General features: G+C 36.9%; 1 protein-coding gene across 4 annotated transcripts in view; it reads left to right on the top strand.

The window, feature by feature from the left end:
* The window catches only part of LOC106072394 (baculoviral IAP repeat-containing protein 3-like), a 29178-nt gene that overhangs the window by 1203 nt on the left and 11772 nt on the right, over positions 1 to 16203 (top strand). For 2 of the 4 annotated variants that reach the window (XM_056031867.1, XM_056031870.1), the window contains 4 exons: positions 7489 to 7634; positions 10094 to 10687; positions 11605 to 11732; positions 14991 to 15364. In XM_056031867.1, coding sequence (XP_055887842.1) covers positions 10149 to 10687; positions 11605 to 11732; positions 14991 to 15364 — 1041 coding nt within the window. In that variant the 5' untranslated portion in view covers positions 7489 to 7634; positions 10094 to 10148. Of the gene's footprint in view, positions 1 to 7488; positions 7635 to 9850; positions 9870 to 10093; positions 10688 to 11604; positions 11733 to 14990; positions 15365 to 16203 lie in introns of those variants that run through there. The other 2 variants (XM_056031869.1, XM_056031868.1) reach the window with 2 other exon arrangements.

The following is a 16203-nucleotide window of genomic DNA, read 5'->3' on the forward strand; positions in this document are numbered from 1 at the left end:
ACAAAATAGTGGATCGCGTAAGTGTTACGCATTCTGGTGCCAAAATACGCATTTTGAACATCAGCGTTACGCATTTGGACTTTTTTTGGTAGGCAGGTCTGATTTATGCAAAAAAAAAAAAAGCTAAAAAATGTCAGCACTGAACACTCCCCCCACCTTTTTTTTTTTCACACACATAGCCGGATTTAAGAATGTGGAGCCCCCGGGGCAGAATTTTTGTAGAGGCGACCTCCTACACTTTTCTAAAAGCTATACTAAAAATGCACTATTTAACACTTAATAATCATACTGATATCTAATAGCAAGCCATATTTTAGAGGAAAGAAATACAGTAATTGTTATACATTTATCTAATTTTACTACTAAAAAGTTACAATTATTTAATATGCAATTTTTGTTTTTAAAAAAGTATAATTTGTATGTTTTTGAGTTTGTGGAGACTTTATAAGGCCATGGGTGAGTTTTAAAATCTCATTAATGGAAGCCCCCTTTGTGTGTGTGTGTGGAGTCGCGGGGGGGGGGCTGTAGCACCGCCTGCCCTGCATTAAAACCGCCCTGCTCCCACCACTCCCAATACACAAATACCCCATTCGGTAGGTAATATGCAATATCGTTTGGGGCGAGCTCAATCTATAATTCTAAATGTAAGGGTTTCAAGTCAGTTTTTCCCTATCTATAGTTATGACATTTGGAATATTGAGCTAGAAATCGTTATATTTTCTACTTATGATTGTATAGTGAGCTTGAAAAGCGTGTTTTTTTGTTAATTGTTTGTTTTTGTTGTTGTTGGGGGTTATTTTTTTTGGAGGGGGTAATTCTTGAAACGGCCTTAACCGTGTATGTGTTCGGCATTTTAACAAAGACAATGGAATTGTACAACACTGTACGTTATAAAAAATATTTTTAACACAAAATTTTCTGTTTTTATTTGGACCCCTTTCCTTCAACTTTTCCCTCTTGTTTCGTTATTTTTCTTAAAACAAAATAATAATATTCTAATCTTCTAGGCCCTAAATATCCCTAAGAAAATTCTGAGCGTGTCTCCATTCTGCCAGAATGCGGTCCTGCTGCAGACCTGCCACATCACCATTTGAAATTGTCGGCTATAGTTGAGCCGAAGACTCTGTAAACTTAGGCTAGCCAAACAAACACGAGCACCCTCTGGCGGCCTGCCTGAACAGCTAGAGTTCTGTCTGGGGGAGGTGAAAGTATGTGTCTATGTATGTCACCACTATTCCCAGTGCCTCGGAGACACAGGACTCGTGGGAATAGAGACGTGGCCGAAGGTCGAGCTCAGCAGCTTCCATTTTCCTTGGAAAATGTTTGGAAAATGTTTTACATGTTTCGGATGTTCCTTCTGAGTTGAAGATAATTACTTCCTAGTCCAAACCTCCCGCAGGACGACGGGGGATGGGAGCGGGCAGGGTTTGAACCCGGGACCATCGATAAATCTGAACGACAGTCCAGCGTGCAAACCGCACGACCATATCACGCTAACCGCAAGAGACTCGCCATTTTTTGAAACAGTCCATTGAGGGGAAATTCCTCAGTGGACACTGTTAAGGAGACTACGATGATTTGTGTTTCCTTCTAACGTATCTCGCCCTAAACTAGCCAGGAAAACCAGTGACTTAGCAGAATTTAGGTCATTGGTTAATTTGCATGACTGAATGCATGGCACGTAGGGCGTAATCATCTTCTTCTTTGAAGTAACGTCTGTATTATATACATTAAGAAGATAAGTTGTGCCAAAAAATGAATATGGCCTATTAGTTCATTTCTATACTAATAAACGTAGGTCACAGCCGGGCTTTGTAGCCACGGAATATACTGCATTCCTAATTAATCTTCGGACTCGAACACAAGCCTTATTAATTGTTATTATACTAATAAACGTAAGTCCTAAAATGAAAACCTAATGTTTCCTCCATAAAGAAATTAATTGTGTCCTGTAAACAGAATCGATTAGAAAATTTGATACAGCAATGCTAAAAAAAAAGAGCTCAAAAATGATCTTATCTTTTATCTTATCTTATCTTATATAATACAGACGTTACTTTAAAAAGAAATAGTGTTAATGTCTTTAATTCCAAAGATGAAGGATGAGTGCAGTGTTTCACATGACTACGAAAACGCAGTTGCGACCAGCATATTTTTCAGCATTTAGTGTGGACGAAGCCTTTGTCCGCCGGCAGTCTATTAAAGTTTTCTTCCCGTCTTCTGCGCCTTGTCTTCAATAAAGGATCTCCATTAGGTTTCAAATGTGTCTCGCAGCATTTGTAACAGCTCTCCAACTGTCTCTTTCAGAGGTCGTTTGCTGCTAGCTACTTTCCTCTATGCAAAATGAGGGGAAAACGGTGCCTGAGTTGATCTTTATAGCGCTTACGGGGTGCACCTCTGTTACGCCGTCCTAAACATAAACACTCCCCCTTTTTTTTTTTACCGGAAACACATAAAAGCTAGCTATTTATAGTCCCCCCCCCCCATCTATGGAAATCCCAACAGAAATGGACTGGCATTATATTAGGCAGTAGTCTACCCAGTCGTGACCAAGCTGACCTCTAGACATTTTAAGGTCCTGCAGATTCTTGCTAGAGTCTGCTTCTGATCTGCCACATCATCAGATTATTAATTACTGCAGGCTATAATTTTATTTGGTGTCCCTCTAACTAATCTTTATCCTGACAATATTAAAAAATAAATACTAGTTCATTTTAACATTAATAATAATAGATCCACAATGGACAACGGATTAATTACTGAATGCTATAATTTTATTTGGTGTACATCTAACTAATCTTTATACTGACAATATTAGAAAATAAATACTAGTTCATTTTAAAATTAATAATAATAGATCCACAATGGACAACGGATTTGTCTGAATCATCGATGGCAAAATATGTAGGTCACAACTCGGCTTTCGTAGTTATATGAAATATGGACAAATCCTTAATCTTCAGAATCGAAGACAGCGCTTCATCAATAATAGTGATAATATATTTGTTAATTTTTTTTCCTTTAACGATTTTCGAGCCAAGCAGTGTCAGAAATGGCTTTATTTTGTTCATGTATACAAAGGCGTAGCTAAGAATTCGCTATCATTTCGGTGCCCCGTGGTGGGGAGGCTCAGCTCTTAGACGATCAAACGGATCGACAGTATTGAATTATTACCACCATTCGACAGCTTCACTGGCTCTGAATCCTTTCCCTAAAAGATGTCGATTGCATGCCAAAGTCAGACGATTTAGCAATGGATCTAGCCTACCCTGCGTGCCCTGAATGTAGCCGTTTTCACTTTCATTTTTTCAATACGAAGATCGGACTCCACAGCCATTTTAGAGTATTGTTACGAATCTCTGTATCCAGGCTCTCTGCAAACAGCACCAGACACCACCAACTTAAAGAACTTGACAACTCTGGGCTTCAAAATAACGTGATAGTTTAATGTCAATAAATAAGAGCCAATACTGTACAATTGGCAGCACGTAACACAAGACTGTACAAATATCTCTCCGCCGTATCAACTCTTGCACTGGTCTCTCTCTGTCTCGCCTCGGACTTGCACTGAGCCGTTGTAACGAACTGTAGATCGGGAAGTTGTGACTGACTGGTCTCTGATACCTTCGCTCTTTATATAGGGTCCCTGCTGGCCTTCTAGAACCGGACAGAACGTCGCTCGACCATTCTGGGTGGTCAGATGACTACAACTCTCGTGACGCCCCTGAGCTCTGTTCACGTCGGCGATCCTTCCCGAACTCTCTTGTTGACACTCGTCTCGGCCGATCGTCGTAACTCGTCACGGTTGACCGCTCGTCTAGCGCTGGCCTGGGGCGATTTGCGTCGGCTGACTACACACACACCACTACCCCCATCTGTGCCACCACCAGGTTTATAACAGTATATTATAGGCAGGACCTGCATAGAAAAGATATCTTCGTATTGAAAATCAAAGTGAAAACGTCTAAGAGCTGAGCCGAAGGCTCTTCGTGCTCTAAATTTGAAAAAAAAACAAACTGTTCGAGCGTCAAACAGTAACAAAAAAACAAACATGTCTGAACCACCGTTCTATCTGGAAGAGACCCAAGTCCATGCCTATATAAAGCATTGCTATTTCCGACACACTGGCCTCCAGACGCATGGGCTAGACATGGCCAAAGGACCGAGTTTATCGGGAGCCTCCGCCATTTTCCTATGTTATAGCAAGCTATAACCATGGGGGAACTCGCCATTAATTAATGTAACGGTCCCTTGAAGAACGGCGCATGGATTATCGACAGGGTCGTGAGAGCTTTTTTCAACTCCGTCCGTGCAATGGGTTCACTCTCGCGTACCCTTGGACACTCCCTCCGAAGTTTTGTTTTGCCATTCATTTAGCCTAGTTACCCCTTGAAGTAACCGTTTCCACACGGGCGCCACTTTGAGGCAAAATAGCATGCCCGTGCTATATACTGTTGATCCACACCAGCATCTAGCGCAGTGTTTCACAACCTTTTTCCTTCGCACCTTCTGAATATTTAGCGGCCTACTAGCTAATTATTCCAGTAGTTCTTGGAACACCTATTCAGGCCTTGCGGAACATTAAGGTTCCGTGGAACACAGTTTGGGAAACACTGCTCTAGCGGAACATATAGTAGTTTATCAGGTAGTCTTGCCAGCGTATGCTCATTATGGAGTGAAAGCACCTGTAGTATATGAGATGGAATCGTTCGAGAGGCACGGTATAGAGCCTTATGAAAGTGTGGTAAGAAGAACCACTGGTTCACTGCTTTACAGACTTTGATTCTTGTTGGAAAGATGAGACCTATTTCGCCATACTCCCATTCGGAGGCACCCAAATGTGCTGTTGGCCTTAGCCGATGTAGGCTACCTGCTCTAAATTAAACCACATTGACGTTCAGTAGCACATCGATGAAGACGCTATAGATGTAGGTCAATAAGCCAGGTTTTTTTTATTTTATTTTTAAAGACCGTTTCTAAATATGAAAATGGACGGTGGTACGAACTAAACTGTGGTACGATTTACCCCCTTTCCCCTACTATAATATAGAGCTGCATGGTTAGTCGGTCAGTCGAAGAGCCTAGTATTCTTGCAATGAGATAGGACCTACTGACAGTAAAGTAATGCCACGATAATTAGAGAAATCCAACATGTCTCCTCTTGTGTGTGTGTGTACTGGGATAGGATTGTGGCTTTGTACACCAAAAAGTGAAGAGGTCTGTTAACCCTTCTGTGAGAGCAGCACCATCCATTTGAAAGATTTCTGCTGGAAAACCCTCAGCCAGACACTTTTTTGAGTTCTCCTATTGCCGACTTAACTTTGACTTCCGTTTTAAATGTTTCTTGGGAAAATTCAGCATGTCCAAACTCCTCAGACTCAGAGAAAAACCCTTTTGTCGACAACAAGCAAACTATTGTGCTTCTTCAGTCGCGAAACGACCATAGACCACTTCATGGAAATGAGAAGAATACCTGGGCATTAGTTTTGGTCGGAACGATGTCGCTCACAAAGCAGTTTCCCGGCCCTCTCCACGCAGCTGATCTATCCAAATGCCGATACAGATTGGTATCAGTGGCATCGCAGGCTCTGCCGAACCCGGGTACGCTATATTCTGTCTCAACGTGGCACTCGGGTGGAAACGATCGATAGAGGAATAGTGATTAGGCAAAATGAATAGCAAAGCAAAACTCCTGTGGGAGTGTCCAAGGGAATGCGAGAGCTTTCCCATTGCACGGTGCGGAGTTGAAAGCTAGAGCTTCCACGTCCCTGTCGATAATGCATGCGCCGATCGTCAAGGGACCTTTACAATAATGGCGAGTCCTGCACGGATCTGGATAATCTAGTTGGCAACAGTGATCTTTCTAAATGGCGTCCTTGACATTTTGTGTGTAGGTGTGTGTGTCTGTTGATTTCTAAATGTCTCCAAGTCCAATCTTTCTCTTTTCATTGTCGGCATTGTCTTTATCTTCCAATTGACTCAATACGGCCAATGTCTAAAGTCTAAATAGATCTAGATTAGACATAGAGACCTAATTATAATTTTGATTTGTTACGATCCCGTTTACTTTTTTATTTCAAAGATCCGATTACTGAAACTCACTAATCTAACTGTAGTGACTGTTTGTGATCTTCCTATCACCTATAACTATGTTCTGTGATTCTGATACCCCCCAGTTTTATAATTATAATCTAGTCTAGACTCTATAATACTCTATAGATTTGTCTAGATTCTAGATCTAGAGTATTGTCTAGAGTACTCTAGACTCTATAGAGACTTTAGACTAGACGACTAGACTAGAGTAGATTTGTTTTTTGTTTGTTTGTGAGGCTAAACAAATGTTAATGTATGGTTTCCTAGTGACTATTATAGTCTATATAGGATTATAGATCTATTAAGACAGTTAAGTAATTAACTAGATCTATAATGTCTATATTAGTATATAAATTATATATATACACGGGTCATATATACTTAGTCATAGCCTAGGCCTATATTTATATAGATTAGATCTAGATCTAATTTTCAAATAATTGTGTTGACACTTTTTTTCATTTGTTATGTTTTAGTTTTATAGTTATAGATCTAGATCTAAATATTCTAAAATAAATTATTATTTTTTGAAATTTATTAGACTATATATACTTTATATAGTATTATTATTATAGTGGATCAAATTATTAATTTAATGAAGACTCTATCTAGATTTACATAGATTATAGATCTAGTATAATTATTAATATTATAATAGATCTAGATAGCAATAGCTTTGAATTGAAGTCTAATTTTATCTAGATCTCTAGAATCTATAGTTAGTCTAGAAACTAAATCTGTAGATCTAACTAAATTAACTAAATCTAGATGTTTAAATGTTTGTAAAATCATAGTAAAATAATTTGTTTGTTTGCAAAATGTTCTTTCAAATGTTCCTTCAGTTTAATGGGGAAAAAAATTGTCTCTCGAGATCTACTAGATCTAAATCTGCATTACATTTGGATGATTTGCATTAATTATTGTCAGAATGGTCACAGAGCCTCATATCATACAATAGTTCTGTTGGCTTTTGCATGAACTTACGATGAACAAAACTGGCCAGCTACCAATGCTAAAAATACAATTTTGCTAATTTTTATACAATGATGATCTTACGATGACTAACCCCATTACTAACTAGCTAGTCTATACTGCCTTGAATTTCTCATACATTTCTGATTCACCGCCCCCCCCCCTTTCGTAAGTTAATGTCTTCTGAATCTTTGCTCTTCTTTCAAGGAAAGAACAGATGCTAGGAAAATTAATTTCTGAAGCTTAGAATGTAGTAAAAAATTAATTGCCATTACCCTAGCCTAGCTGGCTTGGGGGGGGGGGTATCTTTTCAAGCTTAATTTACAAAGACTAGAAATCAAGAACAATTATTATCATTGTAGTTTTTTTTAAAAAAAGGAACAATAATATATATATATATAAGCTTTTATTGTTTTCACCCAGACAGTTTTGCATTTCCAAGGAATCAGGAAGACATCACCATTATTCATGTTATGACCCATAAAACCACCGTTTGAATGGCATTAACCCAAATAACAGTATACTTACAGTAATAAGTGATTCATTAAAACATCAAGAAAACTTTCTCTGTGAGTTTCTTTTTGTCAAGTACTTAGATATATATGACTCAGACATCAGTCATATTGTATTATATTTATAGCTATACCTAATGTCAAGTTTATTTTAGTGACCAAAAAAAAAAAGTCTAACATAGAAAAATAGTTTAAATTCTTTGCTCGATATATAGGTGAGGTCCAAATTTTTAAAGGATTGATATAATTAAAGCTGGGTTTGTACACTGGCACATATATATATATATATATACCCGGTATATATATATAAAGAGCTTTGAAGTGTACTTTTACCTTGTCATAGCTGTTCTAAATTTATGTTCTGTATATATCCAAAAAAAAATGAAGTTGATTAAGTAATGTGAAGAAAAGATAAAAGTATGGAAAATTTGAGAACGAGTTAGCTGTGATGCATTATTTTAATCTGACTTGGAATACAAATTATTGTTTATCAGGACCTACTGATTGCTGAAAGTGAATCTCCTGAAGCAGTCGTTGCTAACTAGAAACATTTATAAGCATCTCATTTTTTGTGTCATCAGAGCATCGAATGAGTTGTTTGAATCAACCTGGAAAACCCACGACTTGACAGAGTTTAATAATTAAATTGTATGACAGGATTAACACATGGATACCTGTAGGACATAATTATCTTCTCTTTAGAAGGAACTTCTGTAATTCATAATATAAGATGTATCACATTATGTGTGCATCTTATCTCCCTTCCTTTTCCTCCTAGCCATCGACTACATAATGAGGAGAGCAATGAACCAGACTGCCTTTGGTATTCCATGGTGTGAACAACTCTGATTGACGGACTTGGACTTTGCTGATGATGTTACACTACTCAGGGCTACAAATAAATGCATTCAAGAAATGACGTAGAGCCTAGACAGAGAGGCATCCAAAATTGGTCCCCGCATAAACTTGGATAAGACTAAAATTATGCGAGTGGGATATAAGGCAAAGGGTGCCCCCTCAGACTTGGCAAGTCAAAGCTTGAAGAGCTGGACAAGTTCACGTACCTTGGCAGCATCATAACAAATGATGGAGATGCCTACCATGATGTAGCGTGCCGAATAGGAAAGGCAGGGAGCATTTTCCGAAGGTTGCAGCCTATTTGAACTAGCCAAGCCATTGGACTCGAGACAAAAATACACTTTCTCAACACAATCGTCATTCCAACTGCTACATATGCATGTGAGACATGGAAGACATCTGTCAAAATTGAGAAAAGACTAAATGTGGATGGCTGAGATGGATTTTGGGAGTCAGTTACACAGATCGAGTCTCAAATAAGGAAATCCTATGCCGAACTGGGAGTCGAACACTTTGTGAGGTTGTGACAGAGCCTCGCATGAGGTTTGTGGGACATGTTCTACGTCAAAATGAACTATGCACACCAAGAGTTGCGATAACATGGAAGCCAATATGAGGAAAGCGCAAACAGGGACGTCCTCGTATTACTTGGCGACACACCTTCATGGAGGACCTCAGAACAGTGGACACCAGGTGGGAGGAGGCTTCAGACATTGCCAATGACAGATCTTTATGGAGACAGCTTGCGGCCCAATGTGCTGAACGGGGCAGGAGGATCTAAGTCTAAGTAAGTCTAAGTATCACAGTCTGTTGTTCATCATCATCATCAAACTCCATTTGTGTGAGGGCTTGATAGGCTCAAATTCTCTCTACAGTATATTGTTAAATTCTAGCAGAAGAATTAGCCTTTGTAAACTAGTGAACATCTTATTTTTGTGTGTGTGTGTATATATAAATATATACAGGGCCTTTTTTGTGTATGCTCCGGTAAATTTTAATGTGTATATTATTAATTTTTAGTAGTTAAAAGTTAGGCAATCAACTACTGAGTACTGGTACCTAATCACTGAGTACTGGCACCTATTATTTTACAAAAAAAGCACTGTATATATATATATATATATATATATATATATATATATATATATATATATATATATATATATATATATATATATATATATATATATATAATATATATATATATATATAATATATATATATATATATATATATATATTGTGTACATATGTATTTATATATTATTTTGCCTCCCTCAGCCTCAAAAGAGTATAGCTATGCATTCAGATGAATTATTATTGGTTTCTCGTTAATATGTGTCAGAATCTGCTGTCTAAACAAGCTGATTCCAGATCAGCAAACTTTGCCACAGTTTAGACTTGTGAATCCATCTGTTTGAGGGCTAGTGTATAGGTCAGCTTTCTTTTTCTTTCTCTATCATATTATATATATATATCAGCATATTCTCAACTGCTAGCAAAAACATTAACCTTTGTAAATTCAGTAGCACAATGCAGTTTAAGAATATTGATTGTCCAAAATTTCCATGCAATTGTCTGTAGGCACTTGGTCTTGGCTCGTGCTGTTGAAAAATATTGTAATTTCTTAATAATATGTAAATTTGTCTCTCCTTCCAGGAAATGCTGTTAACTAAATAACCACACGTTTGTTTACTGGATTGTCTTAAAGGAGATGATTAATGGAGGAAGGAATAGAGCCAACGACGAAGGCTATGATATTCCACCAGATGAAGAGAGAATACCGCTCTATACAGAAGAGAATAATGGGCAGCCTTTAGTCCCTATTCAGGTGATAACAGGGGCTCATGAAACTGCGGATGGAGGTATGGAAATAGAATATGAGCAAGCCTATGTACGGCGACCACCCTACGGCTACTATTTTGAGCCACAAGACGAAACTCCACCAGAGCGTAACCCATCAAGGAATACTGAAATATATTACAGTGAGAAGAAGCGGCTAGAGACATTTGTTAACCATTGGCTAGAAGAGTATTATGTCAATCCGGTAGATTTGGCCAGAGATGGATTTATTTTTGTTGGTCCAGGAGACAAAGTGAAGTGTGTGTTTTGTTTGAACACCCTTCGAGGTTGGGATCGTGAAGATACTGTCGAGGGTGAACACCGCAGACATTATCCTGAGTGTCCATTTGTGCGAGGAAAAGTGAATCATCTGAACATACCGATTCCAGGCACGAGGCCACAAATGATGGGGTGAGATTAAAGATTAATGTCTGTAAAATGTTGTTAGATATTTGAGGGAAAAAGAACGTAATGCCTGGTTATATTTTTACATAAAAATGTCTTCCTAACAAGAGTTATGGGCAATTTTTTTTTTCTTTCTTTACATAGCATATCATTGACAAAAACCATTCGTTTTTTTCTTCTGTCCTATTCTTTTTTATAGCAAAAGCAAAGCCTTCTTAAATATTGCAACTAGTACAGATAAAAACAACTATCCCTGGTGGATGAATTATGCTTACTGACCAGAGAGATTAGACATACTGGGGCATTACCAGTGTTAAGCAAAATGATATATATGTAATTGTTAATGAAAGAATGAAAACTGTCCTATCAAGTATTCATTCCATCAGAAAGAGTGTCCTGTTTGCCAGTTAAGGTTGTGGTTCATTACACATATATGAGAAGTTGCCTTTGTCGCAGAATACTTGTCATTAAACTCAATAATCTGGTTTTGAGATGAAGTCTATTGAAAGCTGAAATTTTTTTTCTAAATATTTAAGGAAGTTTCTGAGTTCATTTGTTATCAGCTTTTTTTTTTAATGTTTGGGCAAAGTACAAGTGATTGATTATTGTGGTTGCCTTATGGCCCCTCTAAAATAATCTGTGTGGCAGATTGGGTTGAACTGGGGGTGGATGCCCGGTAGAGTGATATCCACTTAAAGACCATTATTACCATGGTACTGAGTTCAAACTCTGCCATCCTACAGGCGGTTTTAGCTAAGATGTATCAATCTTCATGTTTGATGGGATAGCAAAAACTCGTAAAACAAACTTATAAAACAACTATACTTTGCTGCCTATAGCCTTATGGGACTTTAATGCTACTTAACTTTTTTTTTTTTTTTACTTTGTATATCTATTATATTCATGTTTGCTTTGACTTCCAGACTTAAAATGAAAGATGAAAAGAAAGACATGAGTAATGTTCTCAATAGGCTGGACACGTATAAAGATGCTCCACCACATATTATTAGTAAGAAAAACAAGTTTGCCGATGCAGGTCTTTTCTATACAGGTTAGTACCCTCTCCATCATCTTGGTACTGGTACATTTTAAACCCACTTCATTAAAAAGCTATCAAGCAAGGTCTGCCAATTCAATTATCAAGCCTATGTTAGTAACTAGAACACCTGTTTTAACCAGCATGTTTAAAGTTTTTTATGTCTAAATCAATCAGTGTTAAACTTTGACCCACTTTTGTTGTATCTCCATCTGTCAATGTTAAACTTTGACCCACTTTTGTTGTATCTCCATCTGTCAGTGTTAAACTTTGACCCACTTTTGTTGTATCCCCATCTGTCAGTGTTAAACTTTGACCCACTTTTGTTGTATCTCCATCTGTCAGTGTTAAACTTTGACACACTTTTGTTGTATCCCCATCTGTCATTGTTAAACTTTGACCCACTTTTGTTGTGTTGAAATCTGACCCGCTTTACTCCTAGTGAACCACTAAGCAATCTTTACGAAAGCAGTTAATGAATGCCCGCTGTAGGATATTTCAGATGCTGAGATAGTAAACACACTGTGTCATATAGCGTTATCAGAAAGACACAAAGATAAAGCACATTTCTTGTTCCATATGCTAGGACAAATTTCTACAAATGTGCTATTAGAGTGTGGAATAGGTTGCCTGAGTTAGCCAGGAAAACCAATGACTTGACAGAATTTAAGTCATTGATTAACATGCATGACTAGATTGACCGAGGAACACATGTAGGGCGTAATCATCTTCTTTTTTTAATAATGTCTGTATTTGATAAGATGAGATATTATAATTACTTGCAATTCTAGTTGATATCCTTGTTAATATGTTCTATGGCACCGGGAATGATATTGGTTCTTCATATTCGCTAAACTGCCCATGTTACACTGTATTTGATGGTTGGAAAATCAGATTTATATGCTGTAGATTTTTAGCTGTTTTCTTCATGTCGCAAACAAAATATATTAATAATCAGGCATTGTCTTCTATTATTAAGATTAAGGATATGTGCAGTATTTCACTTGACTATGCAAACCCATTTTTGACCTGCATATTTGGTCACATTTGATACAGACAAAGCCATTGGCTGCAGGGGTCTATTTAAGTTTTCTTTTTGTCTTCCTATCTTTAACAAGGGCTTTTCTTTAGGCCTGCGATCTTTGCAAGAGCTGTCCAGACATCTCTTTCAGAAGCTTTCAGCTGCTGACTTCTTTCCTCTATGCCTTTAAGGGCAAAATGGTGCCTGAGATGTTGTTTTTAAGCCCATTCAGGGGTCACCTCTGTTACTCCATCCTCCTATAAGCTTGCCAAAAAAGATTGTCTTTGACATGCACTCATTCCCCATGTGGGATTGGTGTCCCACCCAGCGCAGCTGTCGATTTGTAAATAGTGTTTTTATACTGTCTTATTTATAAACCGATTAAGGAATATTTGTCCACATTCATAACATTTCAATGTAACTTTGACTTTAATAGTTTCCCTTCTGCTGAAGCATCAAGTAAGGGGATTAACTCTACCTTTTTTCTCAGAACAACATAGTAATTCTTTGCCTTGTCTTTTTTTTAACTGCCTGATATGAACTCAATGTTGCTTTTTGCTAATCTTTCATTTGGCCTAACAGGATACACTGCAGTTTTATAGTTGTAAATGTTGACAGGTTTGTAGTTGTTAAACCAAGAGACCCTCATCTCATGGGGCAGGCCAAGACAATCCGCATAACATGGACTGGTTAGACATTGGCGTGTGATACAAAATCAACAGCAATGATAACACTGAAATCCATGTCCCTGTTTTCACTCATCACCAACTGCACTCCAACTAGCAGTGATTACATAAGCACTCATCTTTTTATAACCCATTGTTATAATGATGGTACCAATAAAGTTTTTTAATTGATAGTTGAAACCATTTTTTGAAGGCTCAAGTTTGTTGAGTTTTTTTAGCCGGTTCTTGGGGTTTTCACAGAACAGACCGCTAAGTGACACCTTCACAATCAAGGAAATAATGAAGTAATTCATCAGTGCAGGCATGTCTTTTCCAGTCATGATTGTCATTGCACTGTCTGTTTTTTCAGAATTTTCTGTTTATAAGTCTAGACACTTTCAACTGTGAAATGACTCGCCAGGACCGTATTCCTTTTAGCATAAATGCTTCTCTTTCTTACTTATGTGTTTATGTGTTGCATCCATTTTTAAACTTAACTATATTCTTTCATTTTTTAACTGCTATATCAGTATGTTAACAAGTGAAGCTATTCCGTTTTAAAACAAAATGCTACAAACTTGGCAGCACTTTGAATGGCAAGTACATTTCAGTTGGCAATTTTCAAACTTTCAGATATGAACTTATATAGTACTTGCTTCAGTGGCTTCTAGTTTTGTTAACACATTGACCTTTAAATCATCATCATTGAATACATGTGCATAATATTTCAATTATTCTTAGGGCTATATTTATCCCTTAAATGCAATTTTCATAAATATATATTAAATTTGAAACTAAGTACAATTAACTTTTAATAGTCCAATGGTTACGGGACTGGAGGGGTGTCGGATTACAGAAAACGTCGGATTACCAAAGGTTAGTTTACTTCAAAGAGTTACAGTATGTTTGAAGAAAATTCTATTTATGATGGAATGAGATATTCTCTTAGATGTTAAAATGGATAAAATAAGCAATAGACAAGAAAGTAACATTGTTTTTTCTAATTATTTATCTATTTTTATTTATCTAAAAATACAATACATATCATTTTAGCTTTTTTACTGTACTATACTGTACTGTACTAAATTAAGTCAACCTACTTTTCTAAAAATATATTTACTACAATATATATTATTTACATGAATTTATATCGACACCACGCTGAATTAAAGAGTATTTTGGATTAAAGTGTGTTGGATTTTCTAGTAGGAACTGCAATTATAGCTGTTTTTGTTTCACTATGCTAATTTTTGTGTGTGTGTATACATGCTTACCTGCATTTGTCCCTGATTGGGTGGTTGTATTTGTTATATCAATGAAAATAAAGTGTGTCTTTTTCCTAAAGAAAAATATTATTTTGTTAAATCTTCATTCTTTTAATAAAATTAAAGCTTGAATTTTAAGAACTAATAGTACATATGTTTCATTACTTAAACAAAAAAATGCTTTGATTTAAAAAAAAAAAAAAAGTTAACCAAATTTAACATTATAACTCAAAAAGTCAAACTTTTTTTTTTTAGTTGGTATGTGTGTATACAGATTAAGTAGAGTTTCATCTTCTGCTAATTTTTAAAAACAATTTTTCAGGCCATAAAGATAGTTTACAGTGCTATTCTTGTGGCAAAAGATTTAGCAGCTGGGAGCCAAGCGATGATCCATATACAGAACATGCAAAGCTGAACCCTTCATGCCTTTACATTCAGAAGATATCTCAGACTTACAACCAAGAGACACCAATGGAGGAGGCTGCAGCACCAAATAACTTGTCCACGATGCACGAAGAGGAGACTTCCAACCGAAGTTTTGACTATTTTACTGCCGGTCTTAACATTGTCAAGAGCCAAGAATTGGCTCAATCTTCAAAAGCATTTTCTCAGTCAACGGACATGAAGCAGTTGTCAGATCCGGAGCCCCAGATGTCAAATCTAAAAAGTTTGGCGAACTTGAAAATGTCCAGACAGGTTAGTTATCACTGTTTTTCTGATCGTCACTTAGGGATAAAAGTGAAATAATGTTAAAAGCAAAACACTAGAGTTTGCCCTTTTAATTTTTCATAAAATTTATTAATGGAAAGTGATTTTTTAATTATTATATATTATACATATTATATTATATATATTTTATTATTATATAATTATTATATATTTAAAAGGGAAATTTTTTTTTTTTTTTCAACATAAAATATTTTACTAGAGCTAAATTGGTTTTGTGAAACAGATTTTTTCCCACATTTAAAAAATATACATTCATAAAATAAGAATCCCTCTGAAGAGTAGAAGGACCTTTGACATCATACTATTCACTTATGCAGAGGACTGCAATCTAAAAGAGTGGACAAAAGTCATCACAAAATCCCCAATTAGAAATTCTTACTCTCTTGGTCTGGCAATCATTCCTGAAGCCATGACAAGAGTGAACTTAACAGTCAGAATGGAAGACTTACTTAGATGGTCGAGAGGCTAAGTGCGCTTGAACTTGGCTTGACTTGGCTACCTATGAAGGGGCTCGAGGTTCGACACCCAACTCAGGCTGAGTTGTGTTTACTGAGCGCCTAAAGGTAGCACGGAAAAACCTTTTCCTAGATACCCCCACTGGTCCACAATGAGATTAGTCCATATTGCTCTGCGCATGCTATAAGCATGAAAGTAGCGCTATATATAAGCCATAATTTAATTTTACTCCAACGCCTTTCTGTGCATCGGGTGGTAGCTGTCTCCAATAGCTCTCCAGTAATGTCTGCAGCCTCTTCCCAGCTGGTGCCCACTTCCTGGAATGGAAGAAGTTATACAAGATTTAAATG

The sequence above is a fragment of the Biomphalaria glabrata genome, chromosome 6 (assembly GCF_947242115.1).
Source record: "Biomphalaria glabrata chromosome 6, xgBioGlab47.1, whole genome shotgun sequence".
NCBI classification, from domain to species: Eukaryota; Metazoa; Mollusca; class Gastropoda; family Planorbidae; genus Biomphalaria; species Biomphalaria glabrata.